This window comes from Planococcus citri, chromosome 4 (assembly GCF_950023065.1).
Source record: "Planococcus citri chromosome 4, ihPlaCitr1.1, whole genome shotgun sequence".
Classification (NCBI taxonomy): Eukaryota; Metazoa; Arthropoda; class Insecta; order Hemiptera; family Pseudococcidae; genus Planococcus; species Planococcus citri.
In genome coordinates, this window is record NC_088680.1 from 25167794 (window position 1) to 25188103 (window position 20310).

Here is a 20310-nt window from a genome sequence, read left to right on the forward strand (position 1 = left end):
TTCAAATTTATTTGATGAGACAGATATGGAAATTTTCTGCTTTTGTCACTGTTGCATTTGGACGGTAATTTCAGTTCGCCGTTTTTCAAGTGGTCATTTTGCAAAAGATGTAATTTTTTCCGTAAATCTACATTTGAAATAAAGAATTTAATTAAGTATCTTATCAGTCTCTTATTTTTGCATGTATGTAAACGACCACAAATTCGAAAGACACGTGCATAACTACTTCCCCTTCCGCCACAGAATTTAGGGGGGGGGGAATGTAACGAAAATTGCTGTGCAGTTATGATAATAAATGTTGGTAAAGGAATAAGTATATGTATTTTACATGAAATTAAGGTAAAATATTAATAATCTCATGATGAAAATCATTTATGCTGAAAATAAAAATTACCATTCTGAATTGCATTTTTCACAAAACTCAATGTAATTTTACTAGTAGCATAGATGTGTTCTTTTTACACGGATTTTGGCAGATTTTCGAGAATCTGTATTTTGGACGTTTGTTTTTTGAAATCTCTTTTTTTCGACACTTTTGAGATTACATTCACCAATTCTTCAAAACCTCAAGCCTTATTTTTCGAACTGAAATCCAATATAAATTTTGTATGATTGAATAAAAAATATGTAGTACTCATCTTGAAACCTATTTGCTTTTGTGTTGAGGAGAAGAAATGTTATGAACGAGCAGAGAGACATTTGAAACGTGTTTAATGTTTATTGATTAACGAACACAATCGAACTGATTCGACTCTAAAAACTAACTTACGTAGCTAAGATATACTCTGAGACGTTATCGATGACTAATCTACATATCTATACTCATGTACATAACAATCTTTTTCACTATTTTGGAAAACCAACTTTTGAAGTACAATTTTTTTTTACAAATTCAACAGTTGATTGCTAAAGTTGTATAAAAGATGCGCAATTCATCCAAAATTGCGAAATTTTTCCCTCGTTTTCTCAAATTTTTTTACCATAATGGTTGAAGAAAATTCAGAAGAAACTTTTTCAAATCACAAGTTTTCTTTTGCCTTCGCTTCACTCGGGTTACTTGTTTTTTTTTCTTCAAATTTTCTGGAAAATAATAATTGTTGAAAAACAGTGAGATAGGTTTACAAAATTGTACGTAAGAAAAAAAATATTGCAGGTCATTGTATCAAATTTCAAGATATCTCATCAAATTCTAATTATTTCCTATTACGTTTTTGTAGAATTTTAACAAATTTTTGGGTAATTTTCGCAGCTGAATCGTATCTACTATAATTATTTATCATCAATTTATTAGTTGTAATTTTTGATGGATATCTATAAAAAGTAAGTTTGACTGATTTTGTAACACGTTTCACAATTTCAACACATTTTGATGTAATTTTGAAAATGTTGAATAAATTTTTAATAATCTGAGCCACTTCAAGGTCATTCCACGTCAATTGGACCAAGAAGTGGTAGGTGGGTTCGGCGATTTTTTTGAAATTTTTCCTGTGGAAAGACCTTCCAAAGGGATGACCAATGGCGCAAATCGCAGCCCTCTAGCCCATTTTTAAAGGCAGCCAGGGGGTGTCAAAGTTTTCAGTGAACCTAAAATATCATCAATTTCAGCAGTGGATTACTCGATAACCGCGATACCTACTAAAATGGAACTTTTTCTCATAGTTAGGGGTTTTAAAAGGCTTTTTGGTGATATTAAGGTGATATCATAAAAATCAGTGTTGCCACTTTTTTCGTACAAAAATTAGCTCAAAAAGTTTCGAAACGTAGTTTTCATATCGTTCTGACTCTCAAAAATTCTGAAAAAAATATATTATGAACAACTTTTCATGCTGAACAACATATTAAAAAATTGGGATGGTAACATGTTGCAAAGTCGATTTTAAAAAATTGAAATTTTGCGAAAAAATGCTATTTTTTGATTTAAAACGTGAAAAAAAGTTTTGATAGGTGAAGTTGACCCATTTGACCTCTATTTTTACGTATGTGCCGAAAAAGTTGAAAAAACCCTTTCACTTGATGAAATGACTTCCTCGCACAAAAAAATCAAAATTTGACAAAATTCAATTTTCAATTTCAATCATCAAAAAAAGTTTAAATTTATTCAGATGTCTTATTTTGACCTCTTTCTGGCGTATTTCATGAAAAAGTTGATAAAAATTACACTCACAACAAAAAAATAAAAATTTGATCATTTTTTGAATCTTTTCGAATTTTGATTTTTTTGTGAGGAAGTATTTTTCTTTGCCTGAACACACGATTTTCGGTATTACTTATACCAAAAAGAACCAAAACCCTCATGCCAATTTTGCAGAAACGAACCCACATCCATCCAACACATACTTTTCAACTGCCCCCAACTAAAACAAAACAGACTTACGCTACAGATAAAAGAAAACCCACCTACTATCCCTGACGAACCCTCAGAAATTCAAAAATTCATCTCCCTAATAAAAAACATCAACCTCACAAACCAAATCTAACCCCCCCCCCCCTTACGGGTGTAATAATCTTGTAATTATAAACACCCCAAAAAAAAAAAAACTTGTGTAAAGTTTTAATGTGGACTTACGAATGAATGAGTTATAATTTTATTATTATTCGTGTCTTACATTATTTAAAATGCAATCCACTGCTTCCTCAGTTCTACCAGAAGCAGTGACCAGAAATGGTATTTTCTCATTCAACTCTGGTTTCTTGTTTTTTATTTTTTTATTGGGAGATATAATCATGTGACCATTAGCTCCTCCAAATCTAAAGGCATTTATTGCGAAATATTCACCTTCCAAAGGGATGGATTTTGAAACAATCTGAGAACATAATAATATTATATGATCAAATTATTCCTAAAAATTAAAATACTTACTTATTCACGTAATGCCAATCTTTAAAAATTTTATTATCAAAAAGTTACCTCGAGATGCCCATCGATTAAACCTTTGATTTCCGGATTCGGTGTTTTATATCTTAAATTTGCAGGAATAATTCCCGATTCGAAAGCAATGATCATTTTAATTAAACCGCATACTCCGGATGCTGCTTCGGAATGGCCCATGTTCGATTTTACTGATCCTATTTTTAGAGGAGATTTGCGTTCAGCACAAAAAAACTCATTGATCGACGTTCCTTCTGCTATGTCTCCTGCCTATGTATGAAAAAAAAAATGAAAAATTTACAGTATATTTAGGGATTTAGATTCAAATTTGAAAAAAAATGAGATGAGTTCCATTCGGTGGTGTAGAATGTATAGGTACATATAATATTTTATTCGGTGATGAAAAACAATTTAGAAGAATTGAACGAAAAATGGAACAGTGAAAAAATGACTTCGGTGCTGCCAATTCTAAAAAAAGAGAACCCTGCTGTCTTTCGTATTCCTCTAAATGGTGAGCCGAGGGGAAGGAGTGTACCAGTCACAAATTACTTAGTGAAATAAGACATTTCACTTTATATGTACATGTTGATATTTTTTCAAACAGCTGGAAAGGCTATGAGGCATCGTATTCAAAAAATGAGTGAGAACTGTAGCATTTTGCGAAAAATTGCAATGTACTCCTACATAGGTATGTATGTATTAGGTTGTAGGTAGAGATACCTGTGTTCCTGTACCATGAGCCTCAATATAGGAAATTTTTCTTGGATTCAGGTTAATCTCTTTGTAACATTGTTCATATAATTTTATTTGCTGTTTGACGGAAGGTGTTCCCGTTCCACCCCCAATGAATCCGTCGCAGTTAGTAGCTGATTGAATGGCATTCGCATAAACTCTTCGAGCGTGTTTTCTTTTTTGCAGAAAGACTGCAGCCACTGTATCGGCTCGAACGTAACCGTCGGCTAGAAACATTATAATGACTCAAATTACAATTGCGATGTGATTAAAAATTTACGTACTGATAGTCTACCAAATTCGGGAGTTGTGATTTATATATATTATAGGTAAATATTTTTATGTATGTCTGTTTATGACACTGATTGTTAATGCTTGGCAAGTGGCTATCATAGGCCGTTTGTACATATAATATTTGTTCATACAATTCTTTACTTCAGAGCAAAAAGGATGTTAGTCCATTTTTTTTTTTTCTTGGATTTTAAGATTTTTACATCATTGGGAAGCTTTTCCAAACCTCATTCTATAATGAAAATCGAAAAATCCAAAAAAGTGAACTTCCATCATTTTTGCTCTGAAGTACAGAGTCAAGCTCGACGTTGAGCTAATATCCTAGTTTTTACTTCCAACTTGAGTCCTGAATATACTTACATATAATAGGCATATTTTTTTTTGGAAATACGTACCATTAGAATCAAAAGGCGAGCTTTTTTCCGAGCTACTGAGATATGGAGTGAGTATTGGATTTTCTGATAGTTTTAGACAAAAATTTGATGCACAGACGATTGCCCCTTCACATTGTCCTCTTTGAATTGCTTTAATGGCTCCGTCAATGGCATATAAAGATGATGAACAAGCTGTATTGACGCAATAGCTGGGGCCTGATGAGTATATATTTTACGTAAATTAATATGAATTGTGAGAAAAATTGTCGGAAGAATGAAATTATGTTAGTTCTTCATCCAACGTAGTGGGAGAAGCCCATGAGAAGCCCATGAAAATTTTGAGCTAAATTGGATGACCTGAAGCCGGAAATAATTCTTTTTGGTTTGGAATGACTATACTTATAGTTTTAAACTAATCAAAAAAATGTTGAGCATTACGATCCTTACTTTGTAAAATTTTTCACCTTTCTTTCAACTTTATTGAACTAAAGTAATATGATCTTTCACTAATAGGTACTTACTTGATGATGCGTTTGGGTCACATTCTAATACACTATTATCGAATTCTGTCATGACAGTTCTGTCACCTGGAAATCCTTCGGAAATTCTCAAATTCGCTACGTCGTCGTTTGGCCGTCTCGAATCACTTATTTGTACTATGCTTCACTTTTTGAAGTTTCGTTGTTGTTTTTATACCTTCGAGCAGCGTTCTAATTCGCGTTAAATTCAAATCTACGTAGGCTTACTGAGTATCTAATATGCATACCTAGTATTTATGTATATTGAAAAATATGTACCGTCTGCCGGGTACCCAATTCAAAATTTTTAATTGAATACGAGACGAATGACCATAAATTAGTGATAATTGAGGTGTTTGTTTGCCCAAATTCCTATAGGTTTACATTATAGCTTATTCTGAATTATTCAAATTTATTTGATGAGGCTGGTATGGAAATTTTCTACGTTTGTCAATGTTGATTTTTACCTGGAATTCAGATCAAACCATAACGATTAGGCGGCCAAGTTGAAGGGCAAGTTTTGAGTCATTGTACTTATTTGCTGTCCCTTGAGGAGTAGGTAAATTCAGTAAAGGTAATTTTTATTATTTATGTACTTAGATATGGATGATAAATTTTCACCACCTATTACGTCCAAGTAAAAATTGCGTAATTGTTTTTTTTTCATATTATGTACTTAATGCTTTTACTGTTGAAAAGAAAACATCTATAGCATAGTATTAATTGCATAAAATTTCTAAATTAATTCAAAGAATGTTTTTCTTTTTAAACGTCTCATCTGGTATAAGGAGAGGCTCAATTTCATCGTTAGGATCATATGATGATTTTGAAGGTGGTATGAATGCTTAATTGTTGAAGGTGATTTTTACAGTCACAAATGGTAAATTTTCACTATTGTCCAAGTAAATTATTGAATTACAGCGTCTTCTGGGGCGTTTTCAGTACTGCTGAAAAAAATATAATTTTTGCTGGAAGTTTCAGATCGACTCGAAAATGGTCTCAATCGATTCGATACAGGATTGGTGGAGGGGAGGGGGGTTGATTCGCAGAATCCGAAAATGACCTTCGCAAAACAATACTGATCTCGCTGCAAACAGTTGGGCATAAACGGCCATTTTTGCGACTTTGACCATCTCTTCTGACCACAAAAACTACTGAAATTGAAAAACCCCATTTTGTTTTTTGTTTTAGGATCTAAAGTATCGATTAAGCCCATTTTCAACCCGAACTCAAATCTGCCGTTGTCTAGTGTTATTAGTCATTTAAATGAATTGAATTTATGTTCTTTTCGCAAATGATGCATTTATTGAATAATTTTCGTACTTATTAGGTAAGGTAAGTATGAAAAGTTCCAAAAAAAAAAAAAAAAAAAAAAAAAAACTATCGAGGTACCCAATACCCATGCCCCATTACATTTAATTTTTCTTCCAATTTCCGGATTTCATTATAATTTCTGCTATGTTTGGATGTAGTATGATTGTAAAATGATCCACATCATGAATTGTATGCACTTCTATGGGATTTTTGAAATTCTACAAACCAAGCAAAAATTAGGGGATTAGCATTAGTTGCGCATGTAATATACATATAAATCCTAAAACGTATACACGGTGCTGATTTGTGTTAATCCTTTTTGTACTGACCTTAGTTAGGCCATACTGTTCATCTATAGATATTTCGAAAGTATTTTTGACGGATTTTATCAAGGTGCACTTTGAATCCAGTGTATAGTTCGGTTCATAGTCCATTATTTCTTTGTACATGGTGTACGATTTATCAAATATTTTATGTAAAACGTTTTCGCTTTTTATTACTGAAGACAACATCTCAAAACTTCTATTTTTTTTCGATTCCCAACCAAGAGCTGTTTCTATTTGTTGAAAATACTGAGAAAAAGAAGAAAAAAAGGAAAAACCTCATTACCTATAAAACATATTTTTACAAACAGAAATTCTGTTCAAAGAAGGAATCATAATTCTGAAGCTTACGCTGCTTTCGGACAAATGGGGCAGTAATGTTTGTATACTTCGCATGCAAATGGTATTTTGAAATAATTCGTCATCTGAATTGACATTGTCTCCAAAATTTTTTATTATCGACATTTTTGAAACTACGGGTGAGCTGTCTATCATCCAGATGCGTCCGGTTCTACCGCGTTTCTCTAATTCTGCGGCTACTTCTAAACATATCACTGCACCGAAACTGTAGGCGATCAAGTTGAACTCTTGTTCAGGTCCGAGTTTCTTCAAAATGTACTAAAAAATTATTCGTTTGATATTACCAATTGGTAATATTTTTCGTAACCCAAACTCCAAAAGTTTTTTAAAAATCTGAATCAGAGCCGGGCATATGAAGTGGTCTCCTTATTGGGCCCATTCATCGATTACTTACTGATGAGAAATAATCACGTGTTTCTGAGATCAAGTGTTCTGTTTTAATAAAATGATACTGAAAACAGAATACTTGTAGACGTAATTTTTCTGCTAATAATTCCATGGCCAAAGCTAGACCTGTGAATGAAAAAAAAAGTATTTGCATGTGGACGTTTGTGCGTAGTAATTTCAGCATAATGGGAAGCTATGAAGTCTAAAATGTGAATTTTGGTAGAATTAATGTAGAATGATTCAATTCCAAAAAGCACACACCTATTCTAAAACACTAATACTCATAGCTGTAGGTATTTGTAAATGGATAGAAATTCTCAAATCATACCATCCATTCCTGGAAACATGAAAACTGTTCCATTTCCATCAATTGGTTGTTGCTGCTGAATGTTTTCAACGGAAAAAGGTATCTGAAGAACAGGTTCATTCCATAATTGATCAATAGTTTGCGGGTGTATTTGCAGAGAAGGTTCGAGAGCTTCATTAAATCAGGAATTCGTAATAAGTGATGAAAAATTTTATCAAATTTTGTTTTACAATGATTGTTTCATAATTTAATTACCTATATGCGATGAATTCGATTTTCGGTCTATCTTCTCTTTCAACTGATATAATTTCGCAAAAGTCATTGTCAGCAGTTCTTCTGAGGTGAGAAAAGTTTTAAATTCTGCTTCAAGAATTAGTTTTAGTTCCATTCTTGTGATTGAATCCATTCCTAGTTCGGGTAATGTCCATGTGAGGCTTATTGTTTTCAGATCCTTGATTCCTAATTAAAAATATGAGGTAGATTTAAAAAGTTGAATAGCTTGATTTAGTTTTCAGTTGCTTCGGTATGTAATTCTTACCTAATATGTTAGCTACTGTTGTTATAATATCAGCATCAATACTGCATTTGTCTGCAACAATCTTACTGCACACAACTGGATTTCGTTGTTTCATGAATAAGTGTAAAATTTCCAAACACGATTTGACAGTTTGTTGCATTACTCCTCCTAATTAATAGCAAAATAGTAAGAAATGAGTTCGGTTGTTGAATCGAATAAGGAATACCAAAATTTTGATAATGTTACCAAAATCGAGGGATAAATCATGATCTAGGATCTCAGAAACCGTGCCAACTTCTCCCATAGCTCCCCATTGTATCGCCAATGCTGGTAAATTATCAGCTTGCCTCGCTTCACATATTCTTTCAACGACAGAATTGGCGAAACCATAGTTGGATTGGTTTGCATTACCATGGCCGCAAATAATACTGGAAAATACGACAAAGTGTTCCAGATGCGGACACATTTTTCTACTTAGTTGGTCAAGATAGCTGGTCGCAGTTGCTTTTGGATCAGCAACAGTGGCAAACTTTTCTTCGGTTTGTTTTGAGAAAGGATCATCCTCAAGAATCTAATATGTAATCAGAAAAGTGAAAGTGGCATAGTGTTTACCTAATACGTACATTCAGTTCTATGTACGTAATTCGAATAATTTTAATACCACTGCGAGATTGAATATTCCAGCTACTGGACCTAAACTGTTGGCCATTTCAAGTAAACTCTTCACACCCGCTCGTTTGGAAATATCTGCTGTGGATATTACTACCTTGACGCCATAATGGCGCCATAAATGTATTCTGTACGATTGGTACCCATTTTTTATTCCTGTTCGAGAGCTTATTACGATATTTCGAGCACCGTGTATCACCAACCAGTCAGCTAACTCCATTCCAAAACCACCTAATCCCCCTAAAATACATAATTATTGTGGGTATGAAAATGCCCTATTATTGCAGCCAAAAAGGAAGAGAAATTAGACGAACCTAGAACAATGTAGGATTTATTTTCTTCGCATGTGATCCGAGGTTTTGCTCTCAAACGTAATGTAGTTGGTTTAGCTTTAATATCGTTCTCCTCATCTCGTATTTTAATTACCAATTTTCCAATATGCTTTCCAGAGGCCATGTACCTACATAATCATACAGTTCAAACATTGTTGGTGCAAAAGTTATTTATAAACTTGAGCACATCGTACCTGAAAGCGGATTCTACATCATCTGATTGGAAAATTGTTCTGTTGATTGGTTTTATGATACCCTCATCGAGCATTTGCTGTAATTTTTGAGAAATACCCATGACCGTTTCATTTTCATCACACCGTGATATAACGTCTAATTGCACGCTGTAGAACACGATGTCATTCAAGAAATGTCCCAGTTCTAATGAAAATATTGAAACATGGAAATGTGCATTCATTTTGGGATACAAATGTAGAGAACTCGTGATAAAAGTTGAATTCACTACCTAATGCATTATTTTTGAACATATCCGATTTTCCTATTTCTAAAAAGTGTCCTCCTTTGGCAACACAGCGTAATGATGCTCGTAGTTTATCTTCAGCCAAACTATTCAAAACCACGTCGACTCCTTTACCCTTTGTTTCATCCATGATCATTTTTACAAACGAAGTATCCCTCGAATTCCCAATATGACTGTCTGGAATCTGATAATTAAATTATTTCAGACTATTTTCTAACAAAAAGGGGAGATAATTTTTTGTTGCTGTTTTTTCATAATTTTTTGTAAATGAATGACAGTTTTTGGTGAATCACTATTGGTCACTGGTAGGCGTGACGTTGATATTTTAAATTTGGTCGAAAAATTGTTGAATTAATATTACGAGTGTGTCAGACTTTTGTGAACTTGGAACAAATTTGGATCAATTTGTAAGATTTCCAATAGAACACAATTTCAATATTCTGTTTAACTTCTATAAACATTTGAAAAAAATCACAAATTCCTGGCATTTTGAGTTACCTACTCTGAAGTTAACTAGTCTAGTGCGATTTTTTAGAACTTGGACAAAAATTAACGAATGGCTAAAATTTTACCAAGCTCTAAAAATGGTTTTCTGACATTTTTTCAGGACGACATTTCATAATTAAGATTCAACCAAAAACATATCCATGTCGGTAACTTTCCTTAGAGAAGAGACTTTGCCCCACGAGTATTTTGTAAAAATGACTGATCTTGTTATTTTAAGTTTCAATTGCTTAAATATCAGAAATACTGTGTTCAAAAGTAGTGTCCAAGTTGGGCAGGAAACTTACTTGAGGGAAAGTTTTTCTGACGAATTCTCTCTTCTCGGAAGTTCCAACTGTTGTAAAAATATTACATTTGTAGTGAAGGCATATATTAATGGCTGCCTGACCAATTCCACCGCAGCCTGAATGTATGAGGATGGACTGCCCTTTTTTCAAATTCATCTTGAAGAAGAAGGCGAAAATAACCTGCAAAAAATTTGTATTTGTGCAATATTAGTTGAATGTATGATTCTTAAACATTACACAACCTGTAAAAAAATTCAGTCATTACCGTAGCATATACAGTTGGAATACTGGCTGCTTCTTCTAATGTCATACTATCTGGCACCCTCCACGTAATATGTGACATTGCTTCAACTAGTGTTGCGATTCCTCTACCATATACTATTCCCATTAAGCGTTTTCCATTCGCATCTTTACCAGAAAATTCTGCTCCTTGATGATCCTTGAAGTGTTCAAAAAATGCATTAATGAATTTATCAGTCTTCCTGGAGCATTACAATTTTCGGTTTTGGCAAAATTGTTTTTGGAAAGGTTACTTGGAATTCACCTGATTTAAACGGCTATCTAATGCTGAAGTCGTGAAGGGGATTTTTTCTATTGATAACAGAACATCTTTAAAATTGAGGCCACTGTAGTAGACGTGAACCAGAGATTTTCCATTCGAATTTGTGTACCTAAAATTGAATCAATGGGTTTTAATTTTCGAGTTATCGTTGATTTTTTTGACTGATGAATGAAATTTTATTACGTCGAGGGATTCAGGGAGCCTCCGACCCATTTGAGTGATGATAGATTACCATGTTCTTCCAACATGCAAAATGCATGAGTGGATTCGACATGTCTGTCTAAATCTAACGTTAAATGGTAATAACTTCCCCATTTTCCATCTTTATAAACGTTATGGCGTAGATTCTTATCAAGCTGATCTCTGTAAAATGGCTCATCCATTGAAAAACGAGGCGCGTTGTTATCCATTATGAAAAAACACCTAAAATTAAATTTTCGTAAGTGCGTAACCTGAATATTAAATATTTGAAGTTATGAATTACCTGACGTTGGCTCCTTTTTCTTCTTTCATTAAACATTTGAAAAATCCCAATATTCCATTGGTTGGTTCTTCTTCGGCATATACAACCAATTTTTCATCCTTTTCGAGGTCAAGAGCTGATATAGCATTTTGGAGTTCAGATATCCAAGAATACGACGTGTTTTTCAATTGGATTGCTTGTTTTATTTTTTCATATTTTACTGTCTGCTGAAATAGAAAAAATTATCATTTTTGAAGGCTGCGTTTGTGTCTTGGTCATAGAAAACGTACTTTTTTGAGCAAGATGATTTTTTCAAAATCATTTATAATTCGGCTGAAGCAAACACAGAATCCCGAATTTTTAAATGGTATGCATTCATCGATTGATTCCTTGGTGATGATAAAACCATCATCTCTCAACGTATTCAAAATTGATTTCATTTGCTGAAAATAATTTTAGATGAATATTGTAGCGATCTTCATGTTTCCTAAGCATTCAGATCACTTTTGAAAATAATTGGGAACAACGCCAAGCTCACTAACCTCTGTTTTATTTCGAATATTTTCTAAAATAATCAGTAAGGCGTTTTTGTTCATCGGCAACTCTTCATTTGATATCGTGATTTCCTTCAATTCTTCAATTTCCTTCAATTTTTCTGAATTACTCAGAATGTTGACGTTCGCCTAGAAGTGCAATAGTATGTCTTTATTCATGTTTCAAAAGTTCACAGTGAAAAAATTCAACTGGAAATTTTCTTTAGGAAGTACATTTTCAAAGTGTCAGTTCCTCCTCGAAGTCATAGTGAAATGTTCACGACGACTATTAATAACAATTATTTTAAATTCGTCTATTTTTATGATTATCAGGTTGGCATGCTCAAGGCAATACTCTCGACCGATGATTTCAAGATTATGAAGCAGCACTCGAAGTCACATACCTCAACAGATTGAATATCATTCAAAACGTCCACGATGGCAGCAGAAATCAAAGTCACGTCGGGATTACAATCTTTATCAAGTATTTGGTAAGTTGTTGCTTTTATTATTTGAGTGTTTTTCAAAGCCATTTGAACGTAAACTCTGATTGCTGATTTTAAATTCATTTTCTGCAAGTATCGATTTCTTTCTCAGTAAATTCCGTTTATTGGATTGCTCAAGTCTCATTATTTTTTTTTCAAAAGAGATACGTACTTCATCACTTATATGAGGCACAAACTGATATTTTTCCAGTACTGGATTATTCCGAATTTTCTGACGATTAATTTCGACGCTTTTCCAGCCACTCATTTGAATTCCATCGGTAGATAGTAGACCGTAATATGGATAAAAATTGACTGGGATTCCTTAAAAATAACAAAACATTCCCGTAAGATCAAAGCACGAAAAAGTATTCGAGTAATACGAAACAACTAACTGCGATTTTTCTCATTTAAGGATTCTAGAATTTTGTAATGTTTTTTAAAGTCGATCACAAGTTTTCCTATAAAAGTAGGTACCATCGGATTTCGGCAATCTGTTTGTAAGAGGATGATTTGGGCCATTGTATCCATATAGGTTACAAAATTGTCGTTCCAAGATATTTCTCCATAGGTACCTTGGGAAATATTGAAAAGAAACGATCAAAATGAAAGAATCAGTGCTTCAATTTCGATGGAAACTGGTTATTGTCAAGTCTTACCAGTGCAATTTACATATTGAACACCTCTGAATAATCCTTTGTAATTGTATCCTCGTAATCGGAGCTCTTTATAGAAGTCATCGTTGCTCAAAGGTAAAATCTCAGAATTCGAAATTTCGTCTTCGAATGGCAACACATCGAATACTTCTTGGCGAACATCTTCAACTATTCTTACCTTTCCTGTTGCTACTACGGCTGCATTGCATTTTACTTCGAAATGATTCCTAAGATCGTGAATCAGGATGTGAAAACTGCAACCTCCTGAAAACATTTTGCATGATAATAAAAGTACTGATCCTTTTCTTTTTCAACTTCAATTTGAATGTGGTTCACCTTTTTCGGGAATTATCATCGCTCTTTCGAAACGAACATTTTCAAAAACAATAGAAAGATCAGAAATTCGTTTCATCTTCAACGATGCAATGGCTTCGACAACTAACCACTGAAAAAAAGAACAACACCTAAACAATCTACAAATGCTCGAGGGATCAAATTCAAAATATTCTGAACACTGACCAAGTATCCAAAACCAGGATATATATTTCTACCATCAACAATGTGGTCTTGAATGTATTCGTATTCTTTACTTTTCGGGTGGAATAGAAAAGTTCTTTCACTTGTATGAAGAAATCCTGTATTCATCTCATCAACATGTTCTTCCTGATCGTGATTCCATTTGATCGATGGCGATATCATTGGAGTTGATCTGCTAACTGGAAATTCAATGGGCGGATATAGGGGGCTAAGTTCCATCTCACAACCTGCTTCATATATTCTGTAATTTTATTGCAGAACATTTTTACCTTGATGAATCGTCTTTGACACAATATCAACCGTATGTTGGACTTTCAGGGTAAAATTTTGGTAATCAAATTTTTAAAATTTGAAAAATATTCGTGCTGGGGAATTGTACGTATTTAAATGTGAAAAATATCCCAAAAAATGAAATCTGACTTTCTTAAACAACTCACCTTCCCAAGGAATTCAATAAGTATTCAACATTATTCTCATTATGCCTCATCAATAGTGGTATGTTATCAACGGTGTTTGGTAAAGAGTGTTTCAAAATTGCATTCAGGAGACCATGAGGTGCTATTTCAATGGTTATTGAATTGGCTGGAATATATCGATGAGATTCTTCAAAATATACTGGATTGAGTAGGTTATTCGTGTGGTACTCGGCTGAAGAATATTTAATTTCTTCGTTATCCCATTTGTGTTCAGGGGCAGAGGTGCATATCCATTTCTTGGAACGAAGTTTTGGTTCCGGAATCACCTAAATATTATTATTTATTTTAGTGAGTTTCATTTTTCAGTGTCATGATTTCACTTTGAGATCTCTCATAGAGATAGGCGATTTTTAGTTGCCTAGATGGTATACCAACCAGCAGATTTTTATTGCACTAGACTAGCTGAATCAAAAGAGCATGCAAAAATACACCACGCAAGGCATCAATTTCAAGTGCCAAAGTGCATTTTTCAATTTTTGCTTTATATGTATTAAAAAATACCCAGGCCTACTTAATTAGAAAAACGTAGAACTCTCTATTTAACAACCAACTGTTTAGATTCAGCTTTCTTTGATTTAAATTTTTTTTGCTAGTCGAGACACCTACTTTGTTACACTTGGATTAATAGCTTACCTCTTTTGTGTAGGATAAAAACATTGACTCGGCTGAGGCTATGTAACGACTATGGTATGCAATATTTGAGGTTTTTACTACACGATTAAATACGTTTTTTTCATTTAAATCTTCGATGAATTTCTGCACGATTTCTGTTGGACCTGATAAGGTACAGTTGGATGGACTATTGTGGCATGCTATTTCAATCTCCGGAGGAACAATATCTTTCATGACATCATAACTTTGACCTAATTGCATTTATTTCAGAGTTGGGAGAATCTAATACATATTGTATTGGTTTGTTTTTCTATCAAAATTCAAGTCCTTACCCACAGCTACCATTGTACCATGTATGAAAGGTGTCTCTATTGAAACTAAACCACGGTAATATGCTACCAAAAGCATTTGTTCAGATGTAAAGCATCCATCAGCGTACGCACATCCCAGTTCTCCGAGAGAATGCCCCACAATTCCATCTGGTTGTACATTCAGCTTTTTTAACAAATCTACTAAAGCAATCTGTTGAATCACATCAACTTCCATTGCAGAATTTCTCTCTCATATCCAACACTTAAAATCACAAATACAATAATTCGAAGTCTTATTACCTGAATGGCTGCTATTCCCACAAATGAATTTAAAATGTTATCAAATGTTTTAGGATCGTCATCTGTGATAATTTTTATCAAGTCGAGTCCTTTTGGTTTTAAAAATTGGTGACTTTTTCGAATAGATTCAGCCAAAATGGGAATCTCCATTAATGATTTCCCCATTCCGGTCCATTGTGATCCCATACCTGCAAAAACGAACCATATTGGTCGTTTTTCACCTGCAAAGAACTGAAGATATTCCCAAATTAGGAGGTTAGAAGCTTTATTTATGTGTGGATTGAACTTTAAGTCTGACTTGAGTGAGTCGTACTTTTGTGGATGTATTCTGAGGTTTATTTTTTTGTAAGACGGTGTAACCTCTGTACAGATGACCTCCGATTTGGTATTTGAAAACTTCGTGTAATAGTCGAATGTATTCAGGATCGTTGCTATTTTTTTCTGCCTATACACGTGATTTTCGGTATCAACTCGTATAATGTTTTGGTGTGGATTTATGAATGATTGAGTTATAATTCGCGTCTTACGTTATTTAAAATGCACTCCACTGCTTTCTCAGTTCTACCAGAAGCAGTAACCAGAAATGGTATTTTCTCATTCAACTCTCGTTTCTTGTTTTTGATTTTTTGATTGGGCGATATAACCATGTGTCCATTAGCTCCTCCAATTCCAAAGGCATTTATTGCGAAATATTCACCTTCCAGAGGGATAGGTTTGGATGTAACCTGGTAACATAAATGATTAAATGAAATTTTGAACATTCAAATACTCACTTACTACATGGCCACCTTTATAATTTTCTCATCAAGTTACCTCGAGATGTCCGTCGATTAATCCTTTGATTTTAGGATTCGGTGTGTTGTATCTTAAATTTGTAGGAATAGTTCCCGATTCGAAAGCAATGATCATTTTAATCAAACCACATACTCCGGCTGCTGCTTCGGAATGACCCATGTTCGATTTTACTGTTCCTATTTTTAGAGGGGATTTACGTTTGGTACAAAAGAATTCATAGATTGACGTTCCCTCTGCTATGTCTCCTGCCTGTGAAAAAAATTGAAAAGCTTGCAGTAATGAAAATAGTTCTTCAGCTGTATCACCAAAATGAAGGCTCCGAGAGGAAAAATGTTCGAACAAAAGTTGTTCTACGCAAAATTTCCTATCAGCATGACCAGTTCAGCTTTTCTCAAAATGGCGATTTCACCCTTACTAAGAAAGGGGTAAAGTTGTCAATTTTATGAAAATTGTTTTAAAAAATGAAAATCGACAATTTAAAACGTGAATTTGATTCACAGTAGACTCGAAAATATTTTGACCAAAGTTGCACACCGCAACTTCTCTGCAAACCCCCGCAAGAGGTCATTAACCTTCGTCAATCTACGTTTTTTGGCATCGCCGAAATGAAGGGTCGCGTCGGAGGAAAAAAGTGATTGAACTAAAATTATTCTACGCCAAATTTCCGATAAGCATGACCAATTCATTTGTTCGCGAAATTGCAATTTTAGTCTTTTTAGGGTTGGGGGAGGGTGGTGGCGAATTTTTAATTCAATGTATAATGTATGTACCTCTACCTATATTGAACTTACATATAAACGATGTGCGCGAAAAAAGTTACCTCAAGCACTTAAGCAACGGACTCCATGTCATCTGTATCACCACCGTCATCCTCACTCTCGTTCTCAGAATTCATTTCAGAAACTTTGATGTGGCTTTACTAACAAAATGGCGGCTATTTTAATTAATAAGTCCGCCGAAATCGCAGATTTTGCTTTCCAACATAAAGCTCGAACGAAATTTTTAGAAAAAGACAAAGTTAGATCGAAAGAGCATGCAAAAATTCATCAGCAGTTGAAATTTCAAGTGCAAAAGAGCATTTTTCTATTTTTTGGTAAATTTTTGAAAATCAAAGACCAAACATGAGAAAAAAATCAAAATTTTAACAAATTGATTTAGAAGGATGAAATTTGGGATATATCCTATTTTCGACCTGCCAAATCGATTAGAAGCTGTTTCAAACCATTTTGAGCAGTTCTGGAGCCTCCAGCATATTTTTAAAACTTGAAATTCTCACAAAATTTCATCAAAAGCAGTTGGAAAGCGGAAATTCATTCTGTAAACTAATTTTAATACGCTATGAAGTCGACTCTAAGTAGATTTCAAGCCGTTTTGGAGCCTCCAGAGAATTTTGGAAATTACTGGAGCCTCAAGCAGATATTTCAATGCTCGAAATTTCCATAAAAATTTACCAAACAGAGTTGGAAATCCAAAGTTCACTAATGTACTCCAATTTCAATGCTCTATCAAGTCGACTGCAGGTTGGTTTAAGTCATTTTGGAGCCTCCAGCAACTTTTTGAAAATTCCTAGAGACTCCAACAGATTTTAGAATTTTAAAATGCCATAAAAAACAGTTGCAAAGCTAAAATTTACTCTGTAATATTAATCTAATTTCAATATGCAATGAAGTCGACTACTCGTAGATTTCAAGTCGTTTTGGAGCCTCCAGCAGATTTTTCAATGCTCAAAATTTCCATAAAATTTTACCAAACAGAGACACCCCATTTTTGACATTGCTCTGAGGTGGATCGCAGGCAGTTTCAATCCGTTTAGGAGCCTTCAGCAGATTTTTAGAAACTTGAACAAATAATGTGAAATTCAGCTTTCCCTCAATTTTTCCGAGGTTCGACTAAAAATTTTGCCAAAATGATTGTGCTATATAGGTGAAGGACCTACCTGTGTTCCTGTACCATGAGCTTCAATATAGGAAATTTTTTTTGGATCGAGGTTCATCTCTTTGTAACATTGTTCATATAATTTAACTTGCTGTTTGACAGAGGGTGATGCCATTCCATCTTCTTTGAATCCATCACAGTTGATAACTGAGTGAATGGCATTCGCATAAACTCTCCGGGCGTCTTTTCTTTTCTGCAAAAAGACTGCAGCCACTGTTTCGGATCGAACGTATCCGTCGGCTTGAAAAATTATAATAATTCAAGTTTTAGTGTACACAGAATTCCGGAGTTATTCGTGTGTTTTTTTTTCTGTTTATATTTTGTAACACCGATTGTTCATTTTGTATGATTGTTTGTAAAATTAAGCTTGCCGTAGAGCTGATAACTAAGTACTGAATAGGCACACATATTTTTTTGAAATATACCTACCATTAGAATCAAAAGGCGAGCTTTTCCCCGTGCTACTGAGATATGGAGTAAGTACTGGATTCACTGCTAGTTTTAAGCAAAAATTTGATGCGCATACGATCGCTCCTTCACATTGTCCTCTTTGAATTGCTTTGATAGCTGCGTCAATGGCGTATAAAGATGACGAACAAGCTGTGTTCACGCAGTAGCTTGGGCCTGATCAGCACATATACGTAAATTACAACGAATGGCGAAAAAATGTCGGGAGAATGGAACCAAATTTTTGAGTGTTCAGTTACTTTGGAAAGATTTCAGTTTTAAGAGGGTTGTGCAAAAATTTTGATTACTTTTTTGAAAAAAAAAAAAAAAAGGTACCAAATGACTCTACTACGAGCTGAATTCAACTAACATGAGACGAATATCTCATTACCATGAATATCCAAAACATTGGAAATCCTGTTACTGATCATGAATACCATTCTGCCAAACACTTCGTTGTAAGCATCCGGATTTTTTCCCATTGCTGGATCTCCTTCGTCATTCAAATCCCATATGGCAGTGATAACCGCGATATTTTTACCCTTTATTTCTGCAGGATTGTAGCCTAATGCGAGAATATACATATTTAAAATTCTAATTTGGTAGGTACTGTAGGTACTGTAGGTACATTGTTTTATGTATTTACAATATCAAATATTTATAATTTTGACATACCTGCGTCTAAAATAGCCTCGAAACTTTTCTCCAGTAACATTTTCGAAGAAATAGTCATGTTTTGGGCTTGACTACTTGACAGCCGAAAAAAAGAATTATCGAATCGATTCACATCGTCGATTACTCCAACGATTGATTCTGGAATATGTTTTTTCTATTCATGAATTTATCCTCGATTATACTTACGGGTATTTCTAAACAAATCAGTGTACCTTTTGTAGTGAACCTCGTAACTGATGAGATCATATCATTTCCTGCTAGTAAATTTTTCTTAAACTCTTCAACGTTTTCACTTTTTGGAAACGTGCCCGAAATTCCAGAAATAACCACATCATCCGGATTACCTGCATCGACTATTTTAAATTAGATAGATATCATATGCATACATTTTGGCCATTTATACCAATACTAATCACTGGTGCACCACGTTTCCTATTTTCCGTGTGGATTAATGAGCTAAGAATTGAGGGAGATTCTCAATGTTTCTTTGTTTCTCTAATAGGGTCCTATAAATTATTGTATTGATTTTAACCGAAATTGAGATCGCATTTCAAGGTCCCAAGATACCAATTATGGAGCATTTTTTGAGGAAGTTCCTGTCAATATGATTTATGTCGGGGAAACGCTAAATCGAGTATTACGATGCTTGCTTTGTAACATTTTTCATACCTCTTTCATCTTTTGAACTAATGTACAAATGATCCAATACAAATTTATGTACTTACTTGATGATGCTTTTGGCTCAGTTTCTGATAACCTATTATCCGATTCTGTCATGATTCTGTCGCTTGGAAATCCTCTGGAAATTCTCGATTCGGCGACGTCGTCGTTTTGATGTCTCGATTCGTTCATTTTTACTATATATGCTTCACTTTTTGGGATTACTTTGTTGTTTTTTCACCTTCGTGCAGCGTTCTAATTTGCATTAAATTCAAATCTACTGATTGCGTTTCTACACCTAATATGCATAGTATTCGTGTTGAAAAATAGTTGCAGTTTGCCGGATACCCATAAAATTTTTTGAATTGAATACAAATGACCGTAAATTAGTTATAATTGAGGTACCTACTTGCCCAAATGCATCCATTTTCATTGTAGCTTACTTTGTATTATTCAAATTTATTTGATGAGACATTCACTTCCAATTATGTGGAGTAAAAATTACGAATTTATGAAGGTAATATTTCATAATAAAAATCTCTTAATGTGTACCTACCTAGTTTAATTTGTGTTGAAAATGAAAATCACCATTCTGAACGGC

At 34.0% G+C, this 20310-nt stretch overlaps 2 protein-coding genes across 4 annotated transcripts; both read right to left on the reverse strand.

The window, feature by feature from the left end:
* Positions 1-694: 694 nt before the first annotated feature.
* Positions 695-5020, reverse strand: LOC135846077 (fatty acid synthase-like). Of its 2 annotated transcripts, XM_065365072.1 has the most exons (6): positions 4788-5020; positions 4288-4482; positions 3590-3828; positions 2909-3139; positions 2607-2804; positions 695-1080 (listed from the first exon to the last, which is right to left on the reverse strand). In XM_065365072.1, exons 1-6 carry the CDS (start codon positions 4837-4839, stop codon positions 1072-1074), a joined length of 924 nt encoding a protein of 307 aa, XP_065221144.1. In that variant the 5' UTR covers positions 4840-5020; the 3' UTR covers positions 695-1071. The 2 variants fall into 2 exon arrangements, with proteins under 2 accessions (XP_065221144.1, XP_065221143.1); XM_065365071.1 differs by lacking the exon at positions 695-1080 and having other exon boundaries at positions 1854-2804.
* A 954-nt stretch (positions 5021-5974) lies between these two features.
* Positions 5975-19920, reverse strand: LOC135846065 (fatty acid synthase-like). 2 transcript variants are annotated; one of them, XM_065365047.1, is made up of 38 exons: positions 19775-19920; positions 19262-19402; positions 19050-19187; positions 18766-18939; positions 18357-18551; positions 17929-18167; positions 16011-16241; positions 15725-15922; positions 15511-15642; positions 15198-15428; positions 14919-15108; positions 14608-14837; positions 13936-14240; positions 13481-13739; positions 13298-13406; positions 12965-13225; positions 12701-12880; positions 12478-12629; positions 12225-12392; positions 11830-11970; positions 11578-11730; positions 11309-11514; positions 11008-11247; positions 10807-10933; positions 10528-10701; positions 10263-10442; positions 9457-9655; positions 9188-9371; positions 8976-9121; positions 8654-8901; positions 8239-8563; positions 8014-8160; positions 7731-7934; positions 7497-7646; positions 7176-7294; positions 6773-7039; positions 6428-6670; positions 5975-6316 (listed from the first exon to the last, which is right to left on the reverse strand). In XM_065365047.1, the coding sequence occupies exons 1-38, from the start codon at positions 19899-19901 to the stop codon at positions 6200-6202; spliced, it is 7230 nt and encodes a 2409-aa protein (XP_065221119.1). In that variant the 5' UTR covers positions 19902-19920; the 3' UTR covers positions 5975-6199. The 2 variants fall into 2 exon arrangements, with proteins under 2 accessions (XP_065221119.1, XP_065221120.1); XM_065365048.1 differs by having other exon boundaries at positions 11309-11511; positions 19775-19919.
* Positions 19921-20310: the final 390 nt, after the last annotated feature.

Bases quoted from the DNA above. Each gene is read 5' to 3' on its own strand.
- LOC135846077 (XM_065365071.1), bottom strand. From the start codon at position 4,839: ATGACAGAATTCGATAATAGTGTATTAGAATGTGACCCAAACGCATCA. The intron at 3,140-3,589 runs GTATCTCTACCT...TTTCATACATAG, and splicing joins CTCATGGTACAGGAACACAG to GCAGGAGACATAGCAGAAGG. The intron at 2,805-2,908 runs GTAACTTTTTGA...TTATGTTCTCAG, and splicing joins TAATCGATGGGCATCTCGAG to ATTGTTTCAAAATCCATCCC.
- LOC135846065 (XM_065365047.1), bottom strand. From the start codon at position 19,901: ATGAACGAATCGAGACATCAAAACGACGACGTCGCCGAATCGAGAATT. The intron at 12,881-12,964 runs GTAAGACTTGAC...ATATTTCCCAAG, and splicing joins TCAATATGTAAATTGCACTG to GTACCTATGGAGAAATATCT. The intron at 10,934-11,007 runs GTAATAAAATTT...ATTCAATTTTAG, and splicing joins GGCTCCCTGAATCCCTCGAC to GTACACAAATTCGAATGGAA.